The following is a 24,569-nucleotide window of genomic DNA, read 5'->3' on the forward strand; positions in this document are numbered from 1 at the left end:
AAAGACCATATCATCAGTATTACAGTCCCCCCCCCAGTGATGGATTAGGTTTTGAAATAGAGACCAATCACCTTGGCCCCCATGTGATATAAAATTATTTTTTCAAGTAATATGAGGCCAAGGGATGTCTTTATGCAACCTAAAAGTCTGTTTAAACGCAGCCATTAGAGTGGATTGCTAACGCAAGTGGCACATAGTTACTGGGTAGTGTCAGTCATGTTACTGCTCCAGGTAATAAATACATCAAGGTAATGCCGATGATTACAATGAAATTCATGTCTAATGGACTGAGTTAATTGCCTGTTGTGCACCTTATGTATGGGCTGCCAAAGGGTATGTGGGGGGTGTCAGATCTCGTTCATGTCTCACTCTTTTTCTTTACACCCACATTTCTGTGCCTTTTACTAACAGTTTCACTTTCACTTTCACTTTGCATGGAAATGCAAGCAAGTCAGCTGATTCAGAGAAGTATATGCAACATTGATATAATTCTAATAGTAGTTAGGATTAACATTTACTGAAAGTATTTATTTTTATGCAAAAAGTCAACATGTATGTGACTGTTATTTCCTATCATGTAGACGTGGTGGTTATATTATAATGGAACTGAGTTATGTACTTTACTGAACACTAGGGATTTATATATTTTATATAAAACTTAAATGCCTAGGTGATATATTACATTCCAGGCACTATAAGCCATTTATGATTAATAATTTATAGACATGTATCTAATTTAAAGGCAAAATGACATGAATGCAGTATATAACAATACTAATCATATCTTATTGTTTTCAAAATGGATGTTTTACTACAAGTCTGGGGTACATATGGAGTATTTAGGAAGAACATTGAGATAAAAAGTACCTACAAATTACAAAAGGTATCATCTATCCCATTTTCATGACCAAGTTCCATGGCTAGTTATTTATTTTTTGGTTTCTTTTTCATAAAAGTGTTGTAAAAATAAGATTTTTTCACAATACTTTAAATCATTACTTGTTATGGAAACCCACATGTTATCACAAATTTTCACTCAATCACATCATTTACTAACATCAGTTTCATGTTTTTTGTGTGTCACAGTAGCATGACCATTAGAATTCAAGAGAAAGAGAACCTCTCAAAAATCAAAATGGATAAAATGTGAAGCTAAAATTTCTGTTCCTTAAAATTGTAATGGGGTAGGCGGGGATTTGTTGGGTCTGATAGTTTCTAAATTTTGAGAATTGTGCCTTGTACAATGTTTCTTATGACCGTTTTGACTGCAGAGACATCTATAGGAAACATCTGAAGACCCCTTTTTCAAAAATTGGAAACTTTCAGAACAACTCAAAATTCAAACATGATTTGTCTAGTCAGGTTTTGTTTTGTTTGATAGTGATTTTTTTTTTGTTTGTTTTGACCGATTTTGTTTTTAAAAAATGCTCAGAGTGATGCATGTACTGTAGCTTTTTGTTTGTTGTTAAGTTTGTCTTCGTGTTTATGTCCTGAAAGTTTAAGTGTTGATGTGCATGAATAATACTAGGGTAAATACTTTTTGTTGAAAAGTAAGGCTTAAAAATTCTGTTGTTATGCTCTTATGCAACTGAAAAAATACAACTATTTATATCATGTGTTCATACGAAATTTATATTTTTCTACTAAACACTAACTACTACATAGCCCACTGAGAATTTTAAGATTGGATAAATTTCAACTAACACAATAGGTTGTGCTACATACGAAATGCCATGGAGTCGAATCAAATTTAACATTGCTCAAGGAATGTAAAAAGAAAAAAAAATGGTTATGCAAGTTTGTTTGCCAGTATTGTACATATTTTCTTGTCAATTACTGACATTGGCTGTGCCAATTTCTTTCAAATTGAAATAAATTTTCAGATTGAGTGAAAGAGAAACCAGTGGTTTACTTCTTTATTTAATAGAGCAATTTTTAAACGGGTTGAAAAATTAATTTGTGAAAATTAACGCTACAGTAAGTTATATGAAGTATGGTTTTGGCCTGCTGCACTTCTCTACTCAAAAATAAAATGATCAGCTTTGAAATTTGTGTTAGATGCAGCAATGCACAGTCTGGCTTACTTTGTCAAGAACAAGCCTAATGAAGGGAGTGTACGTAGCAGAGAACCTCTCTCCAAGGGTTGAATGCTGTAAAGTTCAACTTGTGAAATGCGGCATGTTGATGTTCTGGAGATAATACACAGAGTTAAACTCACAAAGTCTTTCTCACTTTTTATTCCGTTTCATTCTTAATAACATTTGGAACTTCAAGCCATCTTTGGGAAAATGTTTGAAAACTCTTTTCTTGGAATGTGGAACATTTAGATGGACATCTTTTGAAAGATATTTAAATACTGTTGATAGATGTTTGAATATATACTTTGGATTTTGTTTAATAAAACTAATTAAATATATTGGACTAAGAACCATCTTTTGGTAGATGTTTGAACACTGTTGACTCCATATCTTTTCTTGGTTGTGTTGGTGGCTTCATTTGCTTCATCATAAGGCGCCCATAATCTGACCCCTGAATTCCTGCCTCGCGCAATTTTTGCTCTAATCTCACTCTAGGGTCTGACGCAACCTGGAGAAGATAGTTTTATATTTTAATTGTGACATGATTGTGCTCATGATTTACACAATATCTTGACTAATTATCCAGTGTGGTTTCCAAAATTAGCAAATCTTGATCTCAGTCTTGGCTCTGATGTGATTTGGAAAAAACAGTTACTCGATCTACAATAAAAAAAGATGGCAAAAAAACTTAACTGTGGTTTCCAAAATAAGCAAATTTTAGTCTCACTCTTTCATACCTCTTTTTTTTTCACTTCAAAATTATTTTGACAATAACTCATAAACAGTGGGTTACCTGATTTGCTGAAAAGCCAAGCATCTTGAAGAGAGGTTTCTGAATATTGATGTCTTCATCCCCTGTTACTCTACTGTGCCACGCCTGAGATAAAAAAGACAAATAAAAAGCAAAAAAATCATTAAATCAGGTATTTACCACAGTGCATTATTAGTTTCATTTAAATAAATTATAATTAATGGACATTTAAGCAAACAATTAGCGTTGATTACACACTTTTATGGTTAAAATTCATAGCTTTCAAAATTTCTGTCAAAAACTAAAATTAATCAGAACAAAAAAAGAAATTTTCCAGCATCCATTGGAGAGTGGGTTGGGGAAGGCAGGAAAAGAGAACAGGAACAGGGTGTAAGTTAATATAAAATTATCACCTACCTCAGTGTCATTCCATATCCTCTCAGGATCACTGGCCACCACAGGACGCACCTTGAAAATAAAATAATTATTACTTTAGTCTACTCTTTAAGATTGCAAAAGTCAATATAAAATTCTCTGGCTTTTCCTTAAAAAGAAACAAAGGGAGGGGTTTGGTTTTCCTCCAAATTAGTAAAGAAAAGATTAAAACAGTTAGCTGAACAAAATGAGCAAAATGTCAGATTCTTTCATTTATTATAATGAGTGAGTTATTCAATCTAGTAAGTATTTGTACACCTTGAAATAACTGTGTATAAATATATTTCAAATCTTTTACAAAATAACTTCCTAATCAAATTCTTATTTTCGCTTTAGAACCAACCTTTTCCCTGAGAGCCTCCAATCTCTGTTCCCTCTCCTCCTCATCTCTCAGCCTGTCCTGCTCCTTCTCATACTTAGCTATTTCTTTCTTAAATATCTGCTCCTCACGGAACTTAACTCTAGAAGAGAAAAATTTATAACCGTTTTATTTCAAAATGATTAAACCTAAATTATTTTGGGGTGAAACACTGGCTCTTTTGGTCAGGAGGTTGCCATAACAACAACAACAACAACAACAACATCAACAACAAAAGATAAGTTCTGTATTATATTTCAACATGCCATACCTTTCTTTATCATGTACTGCTTGTTCTTGTAGAATTTTCTTCAACTCTTCCATTCTTTTTTGTTCGTCCTCCCTTCTCTTTCTCTGTTCTTCTTCTTGCTGTATGTGGTACTTGTTCAGCTGAAATGGCACCATAAAATATATACTGTATAAAAAAAAATCAACATAAAGTAATTAGAAAGAAAAGATTAATCACTAAGCCAAAAGCAAAATACAGCTGTAATCTCTTTACATAATTGTTGTATAGAAATACCAAAGCACAGCTTATAAATAACTTTGAAATTCTTTTAAACTGTATTTGTCATTAATCAACCTTAGTCAACTCTTTACATGCAAATGAAATAAAACATTCTTCTTTCTAAATCTTAAAATTCCGTCAAACCTTTTCCTTTTGCTCTTGTCGTTTCTTCTTCTCTTTTTCTTCTTCTATTTTCATCAGTTCCTCCTGTTCTTTCCTCTTCCTCTCTTCCTCCTGTTGTTCCAGCCACATCAGCTCCATCTTCTGTTCCCTCCAACGCTGCACCTAACACGACGAGTGGAAAACAAGAAAAGGTCTACTATTCTTATTTGAACATTTCCCCAAAACATGCTTCGTAGGTCTACATATCCTGCAAAGCTTCTAATCTTTCCAATTTCAGACCTTAAAAACTATCCCCCCCCCCCCCTAAAATAAAAGAACACTGTGAGTGGAAAACAAGAAAAGGTCTACTATTCTAATTTGAACATTTCCCCAAAACATGTTTTCTTAGTCTACATATCCTGCAAAGCTACTAATCTTTCCAAATTCAGCCCTTAAATCTATAAATCCCCTCTAACATAACTACCTGCACTTAAATGGTATACTGTGAGAGTGGAAAAAAAAATTGGCAAGTAATACCTACATCTCAGACACATTAACTTTGTCTTTTTCACACTCACACCCACAGAGTAACTCACCTTGTCATAGAGAACATCACAAAGCTCTTTCTGCTTCTGCTTGAACTCGTTTTTCACCTCCTCCAATTCCTGGGCCATGCAAACTTCGGCAAAGGTGGCGCTGGCCTTGGTGAGCAGCTCCTTCCTGTCCCGCAACCAGTCCAGCATCAGAGCTTTCTTCCTGTCATGGTAATATTTGTGTCTTGTACACCAATCTTCATGATCAACCTGACACACAAAGTAGAAGCTATTTTACCAATTGAGGGTTGTTTAAGTAGTTGCTGAAAGGAACTTTGTTACCACTTTGTTACCTATCCACATGAATGATAAACAAACATCTATGTGTCTAATGAAGTGATCTCGATTTTTTTACCAAATCTCCACAGTTAAAAAGAGGTGCAAGGGAATTATGCATGGTTTAAAATAGCAAGAAGAAAATAAAACAAACACACAGTTTTAAGTGTAAATTCTTATGTAATCTGAGTACTCCTAAAAATGAAAAATAAAAAATAATCATCTTAAAAATGTTTAAATACAGTTTAAACAAAATAACAATAATCCTTACCAGTTCTTGTCTAGATTTCCCAGGAAAATGTCTCTTCAGTCTGTCTATGTACAGCATTCTTCTGTTGGTCATGTCATGGGGGTATTGCTCTACTATAACTTGGAACAGATAATGATCCTCCTCACTCCAACCTCCCCTCTCTGACCTATAAGTATACAGCTTTAATAATAATAAGAACAACAACAACAGTAATAATAATAATAATAATTTATTGGGTCTCAGATGAGTAGGATTGACCAAGGTAAAAGTTTAGTTTTTTTTTTTTTTTATTAAAAAACACCTGATATCCTTAATCAATAAAATCAGCTGACTTAACAATCTATATTCAAACCAAAAACACAGGGGAAGGAGGATCCAAAATATCACCCCCACCTCCCTACCCCCCCCCCCCCCCAACCCCACCCTCCTCGATATCCTAGAATCACCAGTATGTATGGACATATAATTTTGTAATCCAACTCAATTAATGCAGCCAAATCCTTTTATCCACAGGAATCAACTGTAACAACAATTTTACCCTAAAACCTGTGCGTGTTCCTGCTCCAGGTCCTCCAGCCTGGCCCTGTGCTGTTCATCTAGGAGGATAAACTCCTGGAGGACCGAGGCTTTCAGGTCAAGGTCAGGGCACTCCAGTTCAAAGGCCTCCATGGGGATCCCTCCTTGCACCTTCCTCTCATGGGTGTGGCACAGTTCTGCCAGCTCACCTGAAAGATTGAGATAAAGTTAATATTTATATGATTTGTAATATACTGTTATTGTAGAAAAAAAAAAGGATGGGGATGTTTACCCTCTTAACATTTTTGTGTAACTGGCCTTCAATAAATATAGTAAATTTATTATTGTTATTATATGTAAAAATTATGACAATTTGACTAACTGTTGTAGGGTCTCAGTTAAAAAGAATGTTGTCGGGTCTCAGTTAAAAGAGAAGAAAAATAATAGACTATCGTTATGGTAATAACTTTGGAATGAACTATCCCCAAGGGGATTCTCGCTTAATTGCAATTAACTTGGGTGGTTTAGATGTCTGTCACACTTGCTGAGGCTGATAGAGAGTACTTAACTATCACTTAGCAGCTTTAGTGGGTGTCCCAGATGTATAAGTCTTAAGACGCTGGGGCTGAAAGCAGTTTAGCGAGGGACCCATGTAGATGGACCAATCCTGTTAGATCGAACTAGTGATGGCAACCCAGTCTAAGTATATATGCGAAATGCAACTCCATTGGCATAAATTCCTGGTGGTTTTGCTAAAAATCCATTTTTGTCCCAAGTTGTTTTACAAAGCATGCAACCCACACACCCCCTGCCTCTTCCACCTACCTGAGGACAACTCCTGCTCCAGTGACAGCTGTTCATTGAGTAATTTCTCCAGTACTAGCTCCTGCTGGCTATTAACAGAGGCCACAGTTTCTAGAATTGCCTTGCGCTCTTCCAGGACCGACTCATCGTCTTCTTTGGTGTCATTCTGGTGCTCTACCACCCAGTATTTTAAGTCTTCCCTGTTGTTATGTGTAAATAAATAAAATAATCAATCAATTAATTATTAAATTAATGCACCAAGAAATCAAAAAGTGAAAGAACAAATGTTACAGTAAAACAAATGAAAAACATTTAAATTAACAAGAGAAAGATAAAAGAGTTTTAAAACTTTCAAATTTTTAAAATACAGTTCAACTTAACGCACTATTTGATAAAAAAAAAATTGATGAAAAAATCTGTCATACACACCTGAGATTCCAGACTGGCTCAACCGTGTCAGTTTTAAAGTGATTGAAATCATTTACTATACTGGACTCATAGTCTTCAAAGTCCTGAAAGCTATGTGAACACACTGCTCCATCCTCTGCATTCTGCCTTATAAATGCTTCCATCTCAACCTGAAGTCTTTTCCTGGCATTGTTTAGCCTTATGAATTCCTTCTGCCAAGCCAGTTTATGCTGCTTTATCAAGTTCTGATCCTTGTGCTCTTTGGAAGCCTGTTGGATCTTCTTGATTTTAAGAAGAGACTTGTGTGCTGCCATCTTTTTCACTGTCGCCAGGGTTTTAAGCTGTTCATAGTCCATGGCTCTATAGGTGGTGGTTTTGAAACCCTCAGTAAAACGTCTGACATATTTGTCTATTAAAAAAATGATGCATCCAATTACAAGCTGAATAAAGATTTACCTTAAGTGTCTTATTACACTTTTAATTTAATATTTTTAATCTTTACTTTCGTGTATCTGAAAACATATTTTTTTCTTTGAATGTGTATTTTTTTAATTTAGTATTATTTTCAAATTTGTACTGTACCTCTGAAAATTGTTATGTCTTCTTCTCACATTTGATTATCATAGACATTGACCAATAGGCATGATGATGCTAATTCTGTTTAATACTCATGGTATTATTATTGTTGTTGTTGTTACAAGGAACATGAATTTAATGTTAGTACCTTCTTCTTTTATCTTTTCCTTTGGAAAACCAGCCAGCTGGCTTTCTGTGCGATGGTTGGTCAGAAATGTCTTGTAATCTCTTCCACTCATGTTGTTGAGAATGGCTGTTTACCTGAAGGCGAAAAGAAGAATATTATTTATTTACTAAAATTAATTAATTTTTTAAACATTATCAGCTGATTAAACTGTCGTCATTTCCAGTTCAAACCGACCAGATTAAGCGACATTTTGGTACTATTGTCTATTAATTTCATCCCTTTAGATGTCATGCAAAATTTCACAGGAGCAAATGCAAAAGAATCTATACATACCTAAACTTGTATCAGTTCTTCAGTTTCTTCAGTCAGTTCACTCACAGAGAAACGGGAGCCAATGGCCATTGGGTGTTTGTCATCGTAAAATGCTGTGAAGGGCAAATAATCATTTGGATTAAACAGGTATAACAATGAATATATTCAACCGAGTCACACTTTAAACCACACACTATTCAATACAGGAGTAACTAAGAAAAAATGACGACCAAAACAAAAAATAAGTATACCGGAAGCGGCCATAAAAACGGTGCAGGCTGGGATAGCTACCCAAGATATAACTAATGCTAGAATTAAACCCAAATAATGATTTATTAAACACTGACCCATTTTAATACTTACAAATCCTACCGTCAGCACAATCTGTCACAAAGCTCTTTTATTTTAGCATATTTGCCACAATTCTATAACATTTTTGCTCTCCTGCTAAACCATGTTTTAGGATTGTCTTGGGCTTCCATGTCATCACTCGGAGAATGAAGAGCGTGGAGATCGGAGAATGTAGGTGCAGTTTCTTTACTATTTCCATCACTTGTACGATACTTTAAGTATTGCAGTTAACTCCCCGGAAAACTCATTTGAAAATGTAGTTTGAAAACAATTTGATGCACTGTTTTAGTACCGTGGTGATTGGATTCCCAGGGCTTCTTCATTGCAAGAGTCGATTTCGCCGACAGTCGCCTTCATTGACGCTTCAAAGTCTACTCGTACTACGACCTGGCTTTTGATTCTAGAAAATTAATCCCCCTTAATGCCATCAATCAAAACTTAGCCGCAGGTGTCTTTCATCAATTAAAAGTAAAAGTCGATATTACGCCAGTTTGTATTCTGATTGAGATGCTATCGGCTTAGCCTTTTCCAAATTTATGAAACTGCTGCCGGGCACTTTAAACACGCTTTAATTAGTAATGAGCATAAACCATCGGTTTATTAGAAGACAAAAAATCTTATTGGGAAGAAATGCTGTTTTGTTTTGTGGCTTGATCTGATTAGGTGGAAACGACCATCTTACGATATTAAGAACTTAGAATATTAACTTTTTCACTACACACTTATTGGCTTCCACAGATGTAAATTTTGATAGGTGTGGTTGTGTGTGTGTGTGTGTGTGAGAGAGAGAGGGAGGAAGTGAGGGAGGGAGGGAGAGGGAAAGAGTGAGATATGATGATGATGCTCATGAGTAAAGACAAACTTTTCAGCGTGTTCCCTCTTTTGACTATGTTCATCCTACACAGTATGTTTATAGAAAAAATGAATAAAAGGGAACAGTCTGCTATTTGATATTCAGGTAGTTGATGCAGCTAAAATATATCAGTCACTGATTAGTTACTACTAGTATATGTGTTTGCTTTTCTCCATAATCTTATCTCACTGGTCTATATATATATACAGATATATTTACATTAGGCTGCATTCAGATGATGGCTCAGTGTAAAATATTTAAGTTGTTACCTCAAGCAGTAAAATCTTGGTTGTGCACCCTTGCATTCATGTCCAGTTTTGCTACTAACCACTACTGACCACTTACTGGCACTGTTAGAACGCATTCTCAATGAATTAAGCCAGGCTTTACAAAGCCGGTGACCTAAAAATGGCAGACGTACATGAAAGAAAAACCACCTAATCTTTTGATAGTCTCTCCGCCTCTCACACGTCGTCCGTGCGGGGTACAGTAATTAAATCTCTGCTCCGTTCGCCATGCGGAAGCTACCTGAGAAATATTAAGTGCGCATGCTCATCAGTTAAACTCGTGGTGAAGAAAGCATGGCGGCTGAAGGCGATCGAAGGAAAAAAGCTCTTCTGTTCTATTATCTTTGAAAACAGAGAGGAAAAAGGAATAATTTGGCCCGTAGAGCAGCAATGAATCGACTATCTACGGAGATAATATCACCAGCGATATTCACGGAAATATTAATGTTCGGAGCAGAGATTTAATTACTGTACCCCGCAGGGACGACGTGTGGGGAGGCGTGTGAGAGGCGGAGAGACTATTAAAAGATTAGGCGGTTTTTCTTTCATGTACGTCCGCCATTTTTAGGTCACCGGCTTTGTAAAGCCTGGCTTAATTCGTTGAGAATGCGCTCGTAAACCCATTGATTATTGGTATATTATATAGAGAGAAAGGTATTTACTGGAGTTTGCCATCCAGTATCTGCATCTATATTTAAGTGTGGTTTAGTAAAAACCATTGTGACTGCAACCTCAGGCAGATGTCTAATTTTTTTGTCAGTAGCACTCCTATTCACGTTTTCTGTATTTACTGAGGGGACTGAGTGCTATATACAGAGGCAGTCCAGAAGCCATGAGATGAAAATTGTGTAGGTTTAAACTGTGTTATTCATATACTAGTACTGGTACTGGCTTGATGTAAGCCAGGTTACGTGGGCCTAGTAAAGTCCACTGTGTGCATTAGTAGTCTGCTACTAAAATGTTGAAAAGCACCCTGTGCACTAATGAGACTTTTTGGACTTTTGTCGGAATTCTGACTTTTTCAGGGTCATTTGGGTTATTCTTGTGAATCGTGTACCCTGGACTCCCAGACAGTTTTCCTACTTTTTCAGTGAGGACAGGTCTCATCCCTGTCTGTGATATTTTGAGCCATCAACGGGAATGCGTTCCTTGCCAGACATGATACCCTTTCAATGTATTTGTCATTGGGGGGCAATTTGACACCTAAGTGCAGAACTTTACATTATCCCAGGCAGTTAAAGTGCATGAATTCTCCTAGGGCCCCACAGTGTGATTTTGTATCGTATTTTAGGGGGCTCTGATATTTATCAGAGGGTTGTAAAGATGATGGGGGGACATTTTTTTTTTTTTTTTTCAAATTTAATTTAAATTTATCCAGGTCAAAACTTGTTGGCTTTAAGCATGAAAGTTGAGGATATTGAAGAGAATTGAGAATTTCAGTAACGGAGCCTGAGCTACGTCTGGTGTTGAAATAATATTCACCTCCTGTGTCTTTCCGAGTCTAGATTTATAGTGAATATTATATAAAAAATACAAGCAGGAGTGTCTGAGGCTGAATTTATAGACTAACAGACATGCTAACACTCATATGGCTTACTACATGTATATTAGTATGCAGTTTGTGTTTAAGGAAATACACAGATTTGGCTTCTTTTAAAATCCATTTGTCATTGAATGGGATTATGGTACCCTCAGTTCAATAGTTTTGATTTAGTGCTTGTTCTTCAGTGTAGTAAATTAAAAGTGAGTGTTTTATGAGGGAATGTCAAAAGATAAGAGTTGATTCTAAATGACTGAGAATTTGTGTCCTTTTTTTTTTTCGACAGTTTTAAAAAGTATTTTATGATATTGTGCAGCAGTGCACACTCAGATTTTTATGGGATGGACCATTTTAGCAATTTCAGCATTGTTGTTTCATATTATGTGAGGTGAGATGAAATATATTAAAACCAGTGATATAAATAAGTGTAGCAATGAATTATTGATGTCTTCTTAGGTAAGCTATTGTGCATATTATTCATGAAAACTAGCATGAATACAATAGAGTACTTGAGCTCCACTACTTAAGATTAATACAGATGTCAGAGACATCACAGTGTCTCATACAGCTACCATGCAAGACTTCCATAAGGAAGATAACCTGAAACCTGTGTGTATTACATTATGGCGAGGTTGACTAGGTTCCCATACATACAGCGATCTAACAGGACCGATCCATCTCCAAGGGGTTTCTTGCTAAATTGCTTTCAGCTCAAGCTGCTTAAGATTTGTATAGTATGCCTACTGAAGCTGCTGAATGATAATTAATTACTGTACTGCCTTGTAGCTTCAGTAGGTATGATGGACATGTAAGCCGCTTAAGTTGATTGCCATTTAGCGAGAATCCCCTTGGAGATAGATTGATCCAAAGTTAGTATGATAGTCTCTGGGAATGGTCTCTTACATTATGGTGAGGTTGTGTGATGTAGGGAAGCCTAAGATAAAGACAGGCGGAATATTAACTGGTGCTGTCTGACAAAGCTGCTCATCTAGAATAATGACCGTGTGTGCCGAAGTCATTAAAATTCATATACCACTACGTACTTAATGATTGAAATGAGCCTGGAGAGCCACCTGGAGTCCTCCTGTGTATTATGTCCCCCATCTAGGCACATTTAATCTGTTAACCAGATCACTGGAGTAATAATCCCCGTGAGCTGACTAATTGGGGGAATTCTGCACAATTTGTTGCTTTGGTGCATCTTTTTTTCCTCCTGCAAAGTTGTGTACATGACATGTATGACTATGAATTATTTATGTAGATTGACGCCAAATGCTTAACTTTGTCTCCGTGAAGCTGTTTAGCATATAGCTTATGAAATTATCTGTAGACTTCATAAAGCAGTGTATGGTGTATTTTTTATTTGGGCACTGGAGACGAAATTGATAAGTTTGTTATTTGGTTTGGTTGACAGTTCTCTAGCATAAAAACAATATTAGGCTTTCTTTGGATGAGTTTTGATTTTTCCCATCTTACAAAACCAGTGCATTAAAATTTGTTTGAAAAAATAGGTGAAAATAATTGCAATTTTCTCAAAATCAGTATTTGATGCACACATTAACCAATATTACCACCTAACAATTTTGGTCTGGCCTTTCACATTTCTTCATGGCTATTTGCTTGTCTTAATTTTTTCACACTGATGCAGGGATGAAATTTGCAAAGTATTTATATATTAATAGACTTGACAGTTTTTTTTTTTTTTTTTTTTTGTGTGTGTGTAATTTTACATGGGATATTTGAAGAAAAACACACACACACATGCATGCATACATACACACACATGCACACACACACACACACGCAAACACACACACACAGAGTGAGAGAGGATATGAATGAATGGATGTGTACATCTAAACAGTGTTGGATATAATAAAGGCATTGATGTTACATCTGGCACTGACTTGTAAAACAGATTGTATCATGGTAATACAGACGCCTAATGAATTACTTATGACTGCTTGTGTTGTATGGACACGTAGCACATGTCACAAATAGAAGACTTTGTCTTATGCTGATGTTGTAATAAGGATTTTGTTATTATTTTGCATTGCCTAAAATCTAAATTACTATAATTTCAGAAATTATGGGTTGCTTGGGGGGGGGGGGGGTCAAGTGAATTCGTTGATAAATATTGTCTTACTGTCTGAACAAAATCATTTTTCAGTGCATTAAGAATATTTTTCTGTTCCTTACTAAATTTTTTTGACCTTGTACGAATACTACGTGTCTTGAATTGATTTAATTAGGTCTGTGTGTGTGTGATTGCGTAAGGGGGGGGTGGTGGTCTCGAGACGGCTTTTATTCTTCATTTAGCCAGACCTCTATCACTGTTTATAACTTACAGCCAAGTGGATATCTGTTGTGAGGTAAGACTTGGGCCAATTGTGTATCATGATGTGTCTGTCTCTGGAGGAGTCAAGGCCAAAGTCTTAGACCCCATTTCCAGAGATTAGATCGATCTACTTTAGATCGACCTAACTCCCTGGGGGTTCACGCTAAATAGCTGTCAGCCGGGCAGACACGAAAGTTAATTACCCCCTTACAGCTTGTAGTAGGCGGGACGGACATTTAAGCCGGATTATCTGACAGTAATCTAGTGAGACTCCCCGCAGGGATAGATCGGTCTAAAAGCTCAGGGAATACAGCCTTATGCCGCATTTTGCCAGATGACTAACTAGTCCAGGGATTAAATATGTCCTACCTGCTTGAATGCTTGTTTTGTAATCTCTGCAGGGAATCTCTTCACTTTGTATTATGTCATGATTAGGGCATGAGATGGGAAGCTTCTACATGGGTTGATATATATTTGATTGGTGTACTAGTTAGTCAGCTGTTGTGAATGTGGTCTTAGCTGAATTGAGGATAACAACAACATCCCTCCAGACAGATGAACTTGGATAGACAAATTGAAAAAAAAAAGGGGGGGGGGGGGGACAGGCAACCACTTTTATGTTAATCTATTTGTGATATAATAAAATGACTATGATATTTGGCAACAAAAAACGTGAAAAAAAAAACTGCTGTGCGGAATGTGATTATGTAACCATACTGACCATATTTTCAGAGGGATAGAACAGGTATTTATTATTAAATTTGTTAGCTTGACTGAAATTGATTTTTGCATGCAATGGCAACTCTCATGTTGTACTGGGTGATCCCAGCTCCATGTGTTACCAACAGGGATTGGCAATAAATAAATAGATAAATAAATAAAAATTAGTAAATAAATAATAGTAAATGTGTCCCACATGAAATGGACCTCCCCCCCCCCAAAAAAAAAAAAAAAAAGAATAAAATAGATAAACGAAAATTGTCAGAACATCTGAATGAATTAATCATGTGAACAAACAAAAAGACACTCAAGAAATGAAGCAAATTATTTTATTTCTTTAGTCCTGATAAAGTGCTGGTTGTTATGTTCACTTCTTTCCATATGTTCTCCTAAGTTATCCCAGACTCCCCTATATGTAGAATGTACTACTAGTATTTCAGTATGGCATGCACTGTCACATTTCTCCATGGTTCAGTTCATTAACAGCAATAAAGTAGCTGCTAAGTGGTTTTAAACACCTCATTTTTTTAACATTAAATTTTTTCAAGGTTTGTGATTTTTTATTTATTTTGAGACACAGAAACATACTTTCTGCAATAAAGTCACCTGCTTACCTATTCAAAAGTTTTGAATGAGTTTAATTTTATAAATAAATTTAAGAAATTACTAGCTAAGCATTGTTGTTGAAATGCTGTCTCACCTTTTATTAGTCTCAGTCACGGGTATTTTTGTTTAATGCTCAATATATATCAAGCAGTTGATATTAGTTCATACCCCCTCCTCCCATTACTTGATGTACCTTTGACTTATACCATTGGCCACTTTATGAATTTCAAAAAGTTTCAATGCATTTATACGAGATCAAATTACTCGCACTCGATGTTGCTGTGTTACCTCAGATAATTATTTTAAAAATTAAAATCTTGCTCCCCTTCCTCCTCCCTTCCCACACTTTAAGATTTAAAATCTTGTTCCTCTTCCTCCGCTCCTCCCTTCTTTCATGCTGATTATACTGTTTAAGCTTTGATATTTGTACTAAAAACAGATACCCAGTAAAGGCTTTTGTACTTTTAAGGTTATCATACACTTGGATTGATAAAATATATTCTAATAACAAAGTGATTACACAGGCCTATCCAACTACCAGACTCGGCACCCAAGGATCCCGAATTCACCGGTAGATCGGACCACACTACACGTTTTCAAGGTGTGTGTCAGTATGCATTTCACAGTATCATACCCCAGAACAAATTTTGAGATGAGATGCGCTACTTTCCAACCCCGCTGAGAATCATCACCATCACATCGCGTACTAGGCAAGAGCAGTGTATTGTAGCGTCTGGTACTTCGAAGGGCGTACTAGTATTGATGCATACCTTGAAAACGGATAGTGTGGTCTGATCTACCGGTGAATTCAGGATCAATTGGTGCCGAGTCTGGTAGTTGGGTAGGCCTGTTACAGTAGCCATTCATTGTAGTGTACTAGGACCATCTGCCTATAAGTAAGTGTCTGTTGGTTAAATAAATTATTTGTTGTCCTCTATTGGTTAAGTACTAGTAAATTAAATGTTAATAAAATGGAATTAGTTTTATCAGTCTGGTACTAGTCAGTAGGTGAATAGAGCTTAGTATTGCTATTTTTGACCCCAATATTTTCTTTGGAGGTAGCATTTCAGCTGTTGTAATAACCTCTGGTTTCCCAGTTTGAGGGAAGCAATTTGATTTCACGTAGCCTAATCCAGTTTCAAAGCTGACACAGTGCAAGCTTCTTTATTTTGAGATTTCCAGACAGGCCTGCTTGTTGTTTTTCATTTTTAGTGCCACTAGATCATAGTTTACTACCCCAATGCAAATGTTAGAAGAGCAGATAAACTGTATCACACGCCAACACAATCAAAACCACAGGATGTGCATTTATGCAGTTAATTTCTGAAAAGGGTGTCTTGAGGCAGGGATAAATATCTTCAGATATTTTATTGTTGAGGTTATGAATACCCCCAGGCCCATATATAGCCAGCAATTTAAAAATAATTTCTGAAAAAGTGGACCCTTTACCATAAAACCTTCATGTACCTAGATAAAATTTTATCCAGAGTGGACCTTTTTCCCAGCAAAAAGGGTGGTTCTTTCGAACCCCCCAGACCCCCCCCTCTCCCCACACAGAGGTACAAAACATGTTATAGAACTTACATTTAAGGTTTTATTTATTTATTTTCAAGTCCCCTTTCTTCTCTGTATGGTGGTTTGAAAATGAAAAAAATTATAAAATACCCATGTTACCTTACACTCAGCCAACCATAAAACAAATGAGTGATCTTTTGGTTCATCGTGTTTTTGTAAAAAAGAAGTACTAGTACTAGGAACATCCTAGGCAGACTACTAGTAGCTTTGATATTCACAGCCTCATGAAGTACTGTAACTTATAAGTGAAAAGAGAAGGGCTCTGATTTGCAAATTAGTCTTCAGCATGAGTTTCTTTAAAAAATACATTCAAAAATGCCATCAAACTTACATGCCTTATGGTAAGAGATGACATATTATTAGGTAACTAGTAAGTCAACAAATTCCAATTGATATTATGCAAATTTATGCAAAAAAAAAAAAAAATACACAGTCCCTTGAGCAAGAAGAGCATGTGAAGTCAATACTGGGCTCTGGCAGAAACAAATGAATAAAAGGTAAAGGAAAAGTCATTTTACTGATGGGTGTCTCACAGCCTTGGGTCCTCTTAGTATATGAGAATCACTGTGTAACAAACAGGACTAGAAAACTGTGGTATCGACACATATATTCAACCCTATTTCTTTTAAAACATGATGTGTTATTATTTTTGAGAGCTCATTTTTTCAACCCTGCATTGTTTATATAAGCACCATCATGCAAAATCAGTAGACTACAAGTATTAATTGGCAATTACATGGACTTGCTTTTACCATTAGACACCATTTATTAAAAGTTGCAGTGTAGTCGTAGCAGTCTTCATGAAAGCCTCCTGAGTGAGTGCTTGGTTATCATTGCAGACATGTTGCATGTCTGTATACGTTGTGACATGTTTTTTTTTTTCCCTTGAAAAGCTTTTTGCTTGATTAGTTGAACATAAGTACAGGCAACAGAAGATAGTCTGTGTGTTTCCTGGCATGGACAGGTGCTTGTGGTTTTACATATAGGATATATGGTAATTCTTCACAAATTGTGAACACTTTGACCCAGTTTCATCAAGGCTGGATAGGGCTATCCTATGGATAAAAATGGATAAAAATGGCCACTATCCTCTAGATAGGACTATCCAGCCTTGATGAAACCAGGCCCTTGTTTATTCAATTATCCTGGGTGTCATTCTTCACTATTCAAAAAAAAAAAAATCTTTCTGCCACAAAAACAACTCGTGCTGGAAAATGTACGTTAAGGTGCATGTCATCATGAAACATGCTTCGGTCATTTGAATGTCTTGTGACCAAATTACAGATTCACATTTTGGACTCCTTGTTCCTCAAATCTTGGGAAAACGCCTGCCCCAGGCCTAATTTATAATTGAAAAAATAATCGGAACACTGGCTAAATATCTGCTGTGATTCCCCGTGATTATTAACGAAACTTACAAATATCCATACTAATAATCTTTTATAAACTTTTCATTCAGATCTACTAGTAAATAGTTTTATAGTAATTTCAGTTGCTTCTCCTCATTCATCTCACCTCATTTGGCACGTTTTTTTAGAAAAACAAAATATTTCCTGCATTATAACACTTGGTCTTATCTTGTCCATTCAGCACCCTCTAGTGGCCTGATGAATCTACATGGTTTTGAGATTTGGTTTTGCTTGAATTGAAATTCATTGTTGAAGTCCTAGGAATTCAACAACAAACATGAATGACTGGTTGTGGAAAATTGATGGCAAAAAGGTGCCTTCCTAAGTTCAGCTATGTGTAGCAAACCAAAGTTGTTGAGTATGACCCACAATTACATGAAACTGTCCCACAATGCCATTTGTTAGTGTCCTGGACCTGCAGCTAGCACTTATTATATGAGAATTTGTGGATGAAAAAAAATGTGGAAAAAATGTGCTCATTTATTGACTTTAGTGCATTCATGTTTTTTCTCTGTTTGAAGAATTAACTTCACGCCCACTGCACAATTGAACTGGAACATAGGTGCAGCTTTCCACAGATTTTTCATATTTGTTCCTTATTTAATTTCCTATATGCTGAAAGGTCTGTTGTTAATATGAAAAAAAGTTTTCCTGTCAATAGTTTTACATAAAAACAAGCAAAATAACCTGTCATAAATTTGATACTAGTATTTGCTTTTTATCTATGCTTCAGGAAAGTAAACCCAATCTTCCATGAATATGCATGAAGATATAAGATATGGGCTCATGGGTTTGGTTTCTTTTGACATTTTCAACATGAAAGTATAGCTTAAATTTAGAATGAGGGAATATGTGAATATATATGTGAACAGTCAGCAGTTTGGTTATAGTGGGAAAGGCTTGTAGTTTTTTTATGTACATATATTTCATATCTCTATCCAAAATTTTTTAGTCATTAAAATTGTACTACTTTTTAAATTACTAATACTAGTACTATACTTGCCTGCTTGGCTCATGTTTTCTTTTATGTTTGGTGAATCGAGTGACATGTCATCATTTATCTGAAGAAACTATAATAAGGGAACAAGATCTAAAGAAATCTGTTCTTAGCTTAAATGACAAAACACATTTCCTGGCATTCTTGTTACGCAGCATTTTGAATCTGATTTGCTCTTGTTAATAGATACCGTTGTGTCTATACTGAAGTGTTAGTATCTATATTTAGGGCCATTCAGTTTAATTTAGCATGTAGTCTGTCTCTCAGCGTCTTTCTCTCAGCTGGCCTCGCTTCAGGTGGATGCATTCTTATCAGTCTTATGTCACACAAGGTAGATTGCTTGACTACATACAGAGGACAAGTGTATTGTAATCAATGTTAGCTGGGTAAGATTTGATCTTCCAATGTGTTCACTGTCGACTAGCCCGGCGTGTGAAATGCCCCTTTGTGAGAAGTCTGAGCGCTATTTTGATCCGATCGGGACAAGATAATGTTATTGATCTCCGAGTCTTCGGCAGCCATTAGGCACTAGGGATGACAGGTTGATTAAAGAGTACATGCTCATAGCTGACACTTTACAACCAGGTGACAGTGCTTTCCAAAAGACGATCTAACCAAGATGGAAAAGTGTAAGGTACCGTTCAGCTCAATTAAGACAAAAAAAATAATAATAATAATGTGTGCCTTTTAGGTGTATGGGCTTTACTGCATCCACTCTTCACTCTGTCCTTTTCCCTGTACTAGCATGGAGTTACAGTAGGGATTGGTGGGTTGGAAAGGGTGGGTTTGGATGAAGTGGCTAAGGATGGATGGGTAGGGATTAGTGGGTGGAGATGTATGGATAAGGGTGGGTGGCTAAGGATGTGTATGCATATAGGTACTAGTAGGTTGGTAGGTAGGTTCGAGAATAGGTGGGTGGGAGGAAAAAAAAGGTGGACGAGTAGGGTTGTGTATGTAAGGATAGACGAGCAGGGCTGAGTGGGTAAAGATGGATTGTTAGGGCTGGATGGGTAAAGTGAGTAAGGATAGATGGGTAGGGTTGAGTGGGTAAGGATGGAGAGGTAGGGATAGGGGTTAGTGTCACTGTGTAAGGATAGATGGGTACTGAGTAAGGATGTGTGGATAGGAATGAGTGGGGGAGGATGGAGGGGTAGGGATAAGAGGGTAAGGATGCAGGGGTAAGGATGAGTGGGTAATGATGGATGGATAGGGATGAGTGGGTAAGGATGCAGGGGTAGGGATAAGAGGGTGAGGATAGATGGGTAGGGATAGATGAGTGGGTAGACATCACATGCCCCAGAGCATTCAAGTTGTCTTGATTTGTAAAATCATACTGTCTGGTTCCTGGATTTGCTGCTCGTACTTTAATATTGACTGTTTTGATATTGGCCTTTTTTTTCCTTCACTGTGTTTGATAGAGCTTAAAGCTATTTTTTGGTCTGATTAATTGAAGATAATATGCCATTGATCTCTGTGTCTTCGTGGCCTTAAATAGGCCCCAGGGACAGAATGGAAGGAACAGTATTTTAAATGATGTTCATGGAAAATGTACATTATTGTTTCACCCCGCTGGTAAAAAGCAGTTCCTATTGATGTCATGGTAATTAATGGATTCTGGTTTTAAATCTTTCTCTTGAGTCGATGATAGGATGAGAACCACAGACTAACATATTCGCAGATCAAATATGGCAACAAATTTCAAATTTTGCTACTCAATTTCCAATTAGATGCTAAATAGATTCCGGTGGGGATTACGCAACAAGCATTCAAGCGGGAAGGCCATATTTGATCCATGGATCAGTTAGTCCACTGTCCAGAATGTGCTCATTGATGAGACAAGCAAGTTGTTTGTTTTAACACTGTACTAGTAGTTGCACTGTTTCCTACATTGAGGGGAAAATTTAATGGCAAATTGAAGTTTACTACTATACCTCAATGAGGCTAAAAAAATGTTTGTCTTCACAGTTAGTATGTACCATATAGCATGAGTCTTTTGAGGTGCATCAGAAAAAAACTTACTAGTACTACAGCTAAAAATAAGCACTGATTGGCTGTCAGCTTCAGAATAGAAAGTAAGAGCTTACTTCATAGGTGAAAGATTATATGGCACATAAGATAACAAGCCAAGATAACATACCACAGGGACTGTCCTGTACTTGCCGTTATCAAGTCCACATTGACCAGTTTGAACGAAAATTGATTTTCGGACAAACGTTAAAAAAAAACAGGCAGCATAATTAGTAATAGTTTGCCAATGATTTAAAGCTTATTGCTTAAACTACAGCATCTTTAATGAATATGGTTGAACCTTCTTGGCATCTGTCACTTTGAGAAAAGATATTTTTAGTCTAGTGCTAGTCGACGACTTAAAGAGGGAAGACAGCCCACTTCAAGTGTCAGGTAATTACCATTAGCAGGGCTTGGTTATTAACGAAAGGAAATTTTTTTTTTTAGAAACACTAATGGCAGGTGCTCTTTCCATTAGTTTGACATTGCTTGATTTAATCATATCTCCAGAGACATTTTTGTGTTGTGTAACTTTTGTAGGAATGAAACCCCTCCTGGATTTATTCGGAAATTTAGTTTTCTGGGTATTTTAGCTATGCCACTTGAACACCATGTATAAGGTTGAGCATCTTTGGTGCTCTTATTCTCCCTCTTTTTTTTTTTTTTTTTTTTTTTTTTTTACGTTGAAAGGTCCACTTTCATCTTTCCTTCTGCCCGTTTTATTTTTAGGAAAGAATATTGAAGATTTAGGTTGAGAAGTAAAGCATGGGCAACGTCATAGTAATTTGACAGTGTGCATTGTACTTTGCTGAATAGAAGTGAATACGTACTAAAAGAAGAAAAGAAATTGATTTTTTTGGAGAAACATCAAAAGTCAGTCACTCTTACTGCTAGTTGAGTGAAATTACTTGGTTATTTTAATATCATCTGAGCAGGTAATGGAGAAGTTATGACTCCTTGCCAAGATTGATGGGTGATTTATATGCATTATGCCTGGAACTTAAGTCGCATTCACAACCAAATTAGATCCACAGACTAACTGATCTGCGGGTCAAATATGGCCGACCCACTTGAACGCTTGCAGCATAATCCCCATGGGGAATGTATTCATTGTCTGTTTGAAAATTATGCAGCAAGCTGTAACTAGTAAGTAGGTCGGCCATATTTGATCTGCAGATCTGGGCTCAGTAACTCAAAAGCATCGCTAATTGCGACTGAGCGCAAGCATGGTGATTCGCCTCTATTCCATAACTTAGGGATTTACTCACCCGGGCCATATAATAGCCTCAAAATGAAAGGTGATATCACTATCGCAATTCGCAGTGCTTTCAAGTTACAGAGCCCTGATCTGTTAATCCACAGATCAAGTGGTTGTGAATGGGTCCTTATTGTACAAAGATGGATGGTAATCCTAGCAAGTAATGTACATCAGTCTGGTAACATCATAGACAAACCAAAGTTCTCTGAAGTCAATTGTGGGCAATTGAATAATTTCAAGAGGTTGTTTTTCATACTCTGTACAATCTGTACAGAGAGAGGTTGTTCACTACACTAGCTACTGTAAGAATATTCTCAAATTAAATTAAAACAAAGAAAAAACAGTTTGTTGATTGCAGGTTACCTTTATATATGGTAAACTGTCATTTCCCTAAACTTTCCTGATGAGATTGTAATTAAAAATTGATTTGATTACAATAAAAGTGATTTTATTCAGTGTCCCAGTTTTCTGATTTATTCAAATTAAAAGTGATCACATGATTTCAAATGATTTTGTAGCTTCCAGTGCTTAGATGGTGAAAAGAAAACAAACTAATTTAAGTTAATGATTGTGGTAATCTAGAGTCATTTAGTGACTGAAAAATTTCATATCTGCTTGGAAAGTGAGAGCTTGAACACGTTTAAAATGAAAAAGAAAAAAAAAAAAAAAGAAGGGTTCTATGTGTGAGTGACAGCAATAGTAATTTCCGTGGTGGAATGTTATTGTAGCTGTGGTTTTTCAATGACACTTACTGTGGGAAGTATGTTTCAGAAAAGAATGACTGTTGAATATATAGAACAGAGTATTGTGGGTTGATGTTCTTCATTGTTCAGGCAGACAGTGAATGTGTGGTGAGAGAATTCATTTCTTTGAGGGAGACTTTCTAGAGCTTGTGCAATTACCTGCACTTTTTTTTCAAACCAAATAACAGTGTCTGCGTTCAGTTTAACTTATAACTTATCAAAGAATTTCCAGAAAGCACTTGGCTTTTTCTGTATTTCTGTCCTGAGAAAGTGGAATTTTATTGGATTATTCTGATCAATTTCTATATTTTTTTTCATTACAGGATAGAACATCAACATGTGGTGACCATGGAAACAAGAGCAACATTGTGATAAAATCTACATCTGGACTTCAGTCACCATGGCAACAAAATAAGACTCCCATCCCAGTACAGCTTACAAAAAAATTTATTTCACTAAAGTCCACAAAAATTGGCAATAATATTTTATTTAGAAGGTCAAGTTCAAGGTCATTTCTGAAGAAGAAAGGAGTTCAGTACCACACAAATTGGATCACCAGCCAGCAGATAAGATTATCTTAATAGGCTCTGTCTATATACAGGCTATAATCATTAAGATTATCTGATTTGAAAGGAAAGCAAAAAAGGGCCTTGTAGGCATAATTAGGCTAATTTCAAGGTCATTTTAAAGGTCAAGGACAATTACAGGCAGCAGCATGGTGAGTCGACTGAAGCTCCAGTATTGTAAAATTGTGATAGCCACATCACTGGTGTGGTTTTTATTGGACGTATTCCTTCTCATGTATTATACAGACTGCACGAACAATACATCCACAGTGAACTGTAATAATAACCCCAGGGAAAAAGTTACCACAAATGAAGGATTAATACAGCAGAAACAGAAAAAGGGAGGTTTCTTGCAAAATTTGATACCTAAAGGTAGGTGTACAGTATGTTGTGCTTGGATGGAGATTTTAGTTTAAATGGGGAAAATGGGTATAATGATCTTATGCATTTATTTTTTTTCCTTAGTTCTACTGCTAAAAAAAAAGCATAATTTTGGACCTCACAATGGATGCACTACGTAGTACACTAGATTTTGATTTACAGCAATTTAATCTCACACTACTCTTGATTTTCCCATCCTGCAATTAGAAAGCACTAGTAATAGTAAATATAGTTAGACAAACTTATTGATCATCCATCTATAAAAACAGATTTTTCTCCTGCATCTCCTCACAGTAATCTTCTGAGAACAATTTTTGGTTTTCCTTTGAACCTATTATTGATTTTATAATTATCCGCTCCTCAAGAAGACACTTGTATCTAGCTTCTAATCATCTACGTCTTTGCCGCGTTGCTGCACAACACAAATGAATCTGGAAATTTGGTTACGGTAAATGCTCGTTTCATTGAAGCAAATTAAATTGATTGCCTGCCGGAAGGTTTTATCGGTAACATGGACAAAAGGGTTTTGAGAGAATTCTTAAAGGTGAATTTGGTTCTCATCAAAAAGAGAAATTTGGAGAACAGGTAACATTGATCAACATTTTGAGAAATGAATATTGAAAAATGTGTTGTGTGATATTGATAAGCGACTCCTGTAATAAAGAATCAGGCCTACAGCAGTCGACGACCTAATTTTCTAACACTCGGTCAATTAGCCACCCGGGAATAAACTCATGGTATGAAAAATTCAGGAAATGAAGCGTCATCATCTAATGAGAGTGAAAGTCTTACAACAAGTCGCATAGGGAAAAAGACTGAGACTGAGTGGGAGGGGGGGGGGATG

The 24,569-nt window shown here is 36.3% G+C and overlaps 2 protein-coding genes across 3 annotated transcripts in view; one reads left to right on the forward strand and one right to left on the reverse strand.

The window, feature by feature from the left end:
- Nucleotides 1-2,221: 2,221 nt before the first annotated feature.
- On the reverse strand, nt 2,222-8,382 carry LOC106167083 (coiled-coil domain-containing protein 148-like). Its single transcript, XM_013545786.3, has 14 exons — nt 8,346-8,382; nt 8,116-8,207; nt 7,804-7,916; nt 7,101-7,488; nt 6,693-6,871; nt 5,890-6,076; nt 5,373-5,517; nt 4,829-5,035; nt 4,275-4,415; nt 3,894-4,012; nt 3,608-3,725; nt 3,247-3,297; nt 2,872-2,955; nt 2,222-2,586 (listed from the first exon to the last, which is right to left on the reverse strand). The coding sequence occupies exons 3-14, from the start codon at nt 7,892-7,894 to the stop codon at nt 2,422-2,424; spliced, it is 1,875 nt and encodes a 624-aa protein (XP_013401240.2). The 5' UTR covers nt 7,895-7,916; nt 8,116-8,207; nt 8,346-8,382; the 3' UTR covers nt 2,222-2,421.
- Nucleotides 8,383-8,461: 79 nt separating this feature from the next.
- LOC106154110 (polypeptide N-acetylgalactosaminyltransferase 1) overlaps nt 8,462-24,569 on the forward strand; it is a 32,133-nt gene continuing 16,025 nt past the window's right edge. For both annotated transcript variants that reach the window (XM_087013825.1, XM_087013824.1), the window contains exons 1-2: nt 8,462-8,616; nt 23,102-23,716. In XM_087013825.1, coding sequence (XP_086869951.1) covers nt 23,494-23,716 — 223 coding nt within the window. In that variant the 5' untranslated portion in view covers nt 8,462-8,616; nt 23,102-23,493. The remainder of the gene's footprint in view (nt 8,617-23,101; nt 23,717-24,569) is intronic.

Source organism: Lingula anatina, chromosome 5, assembly GCF_051362555.1.
Source record: "Lingula anatina isolate TDL-2025a chromosome 5, LinAna3.0, whole genome shotgun sequence".
NCBI lineage: Eukaryota > Metazoa > Brachiopoda > Lingulata > Lingulida > Lingulidae > Lingula > Lingula anatina.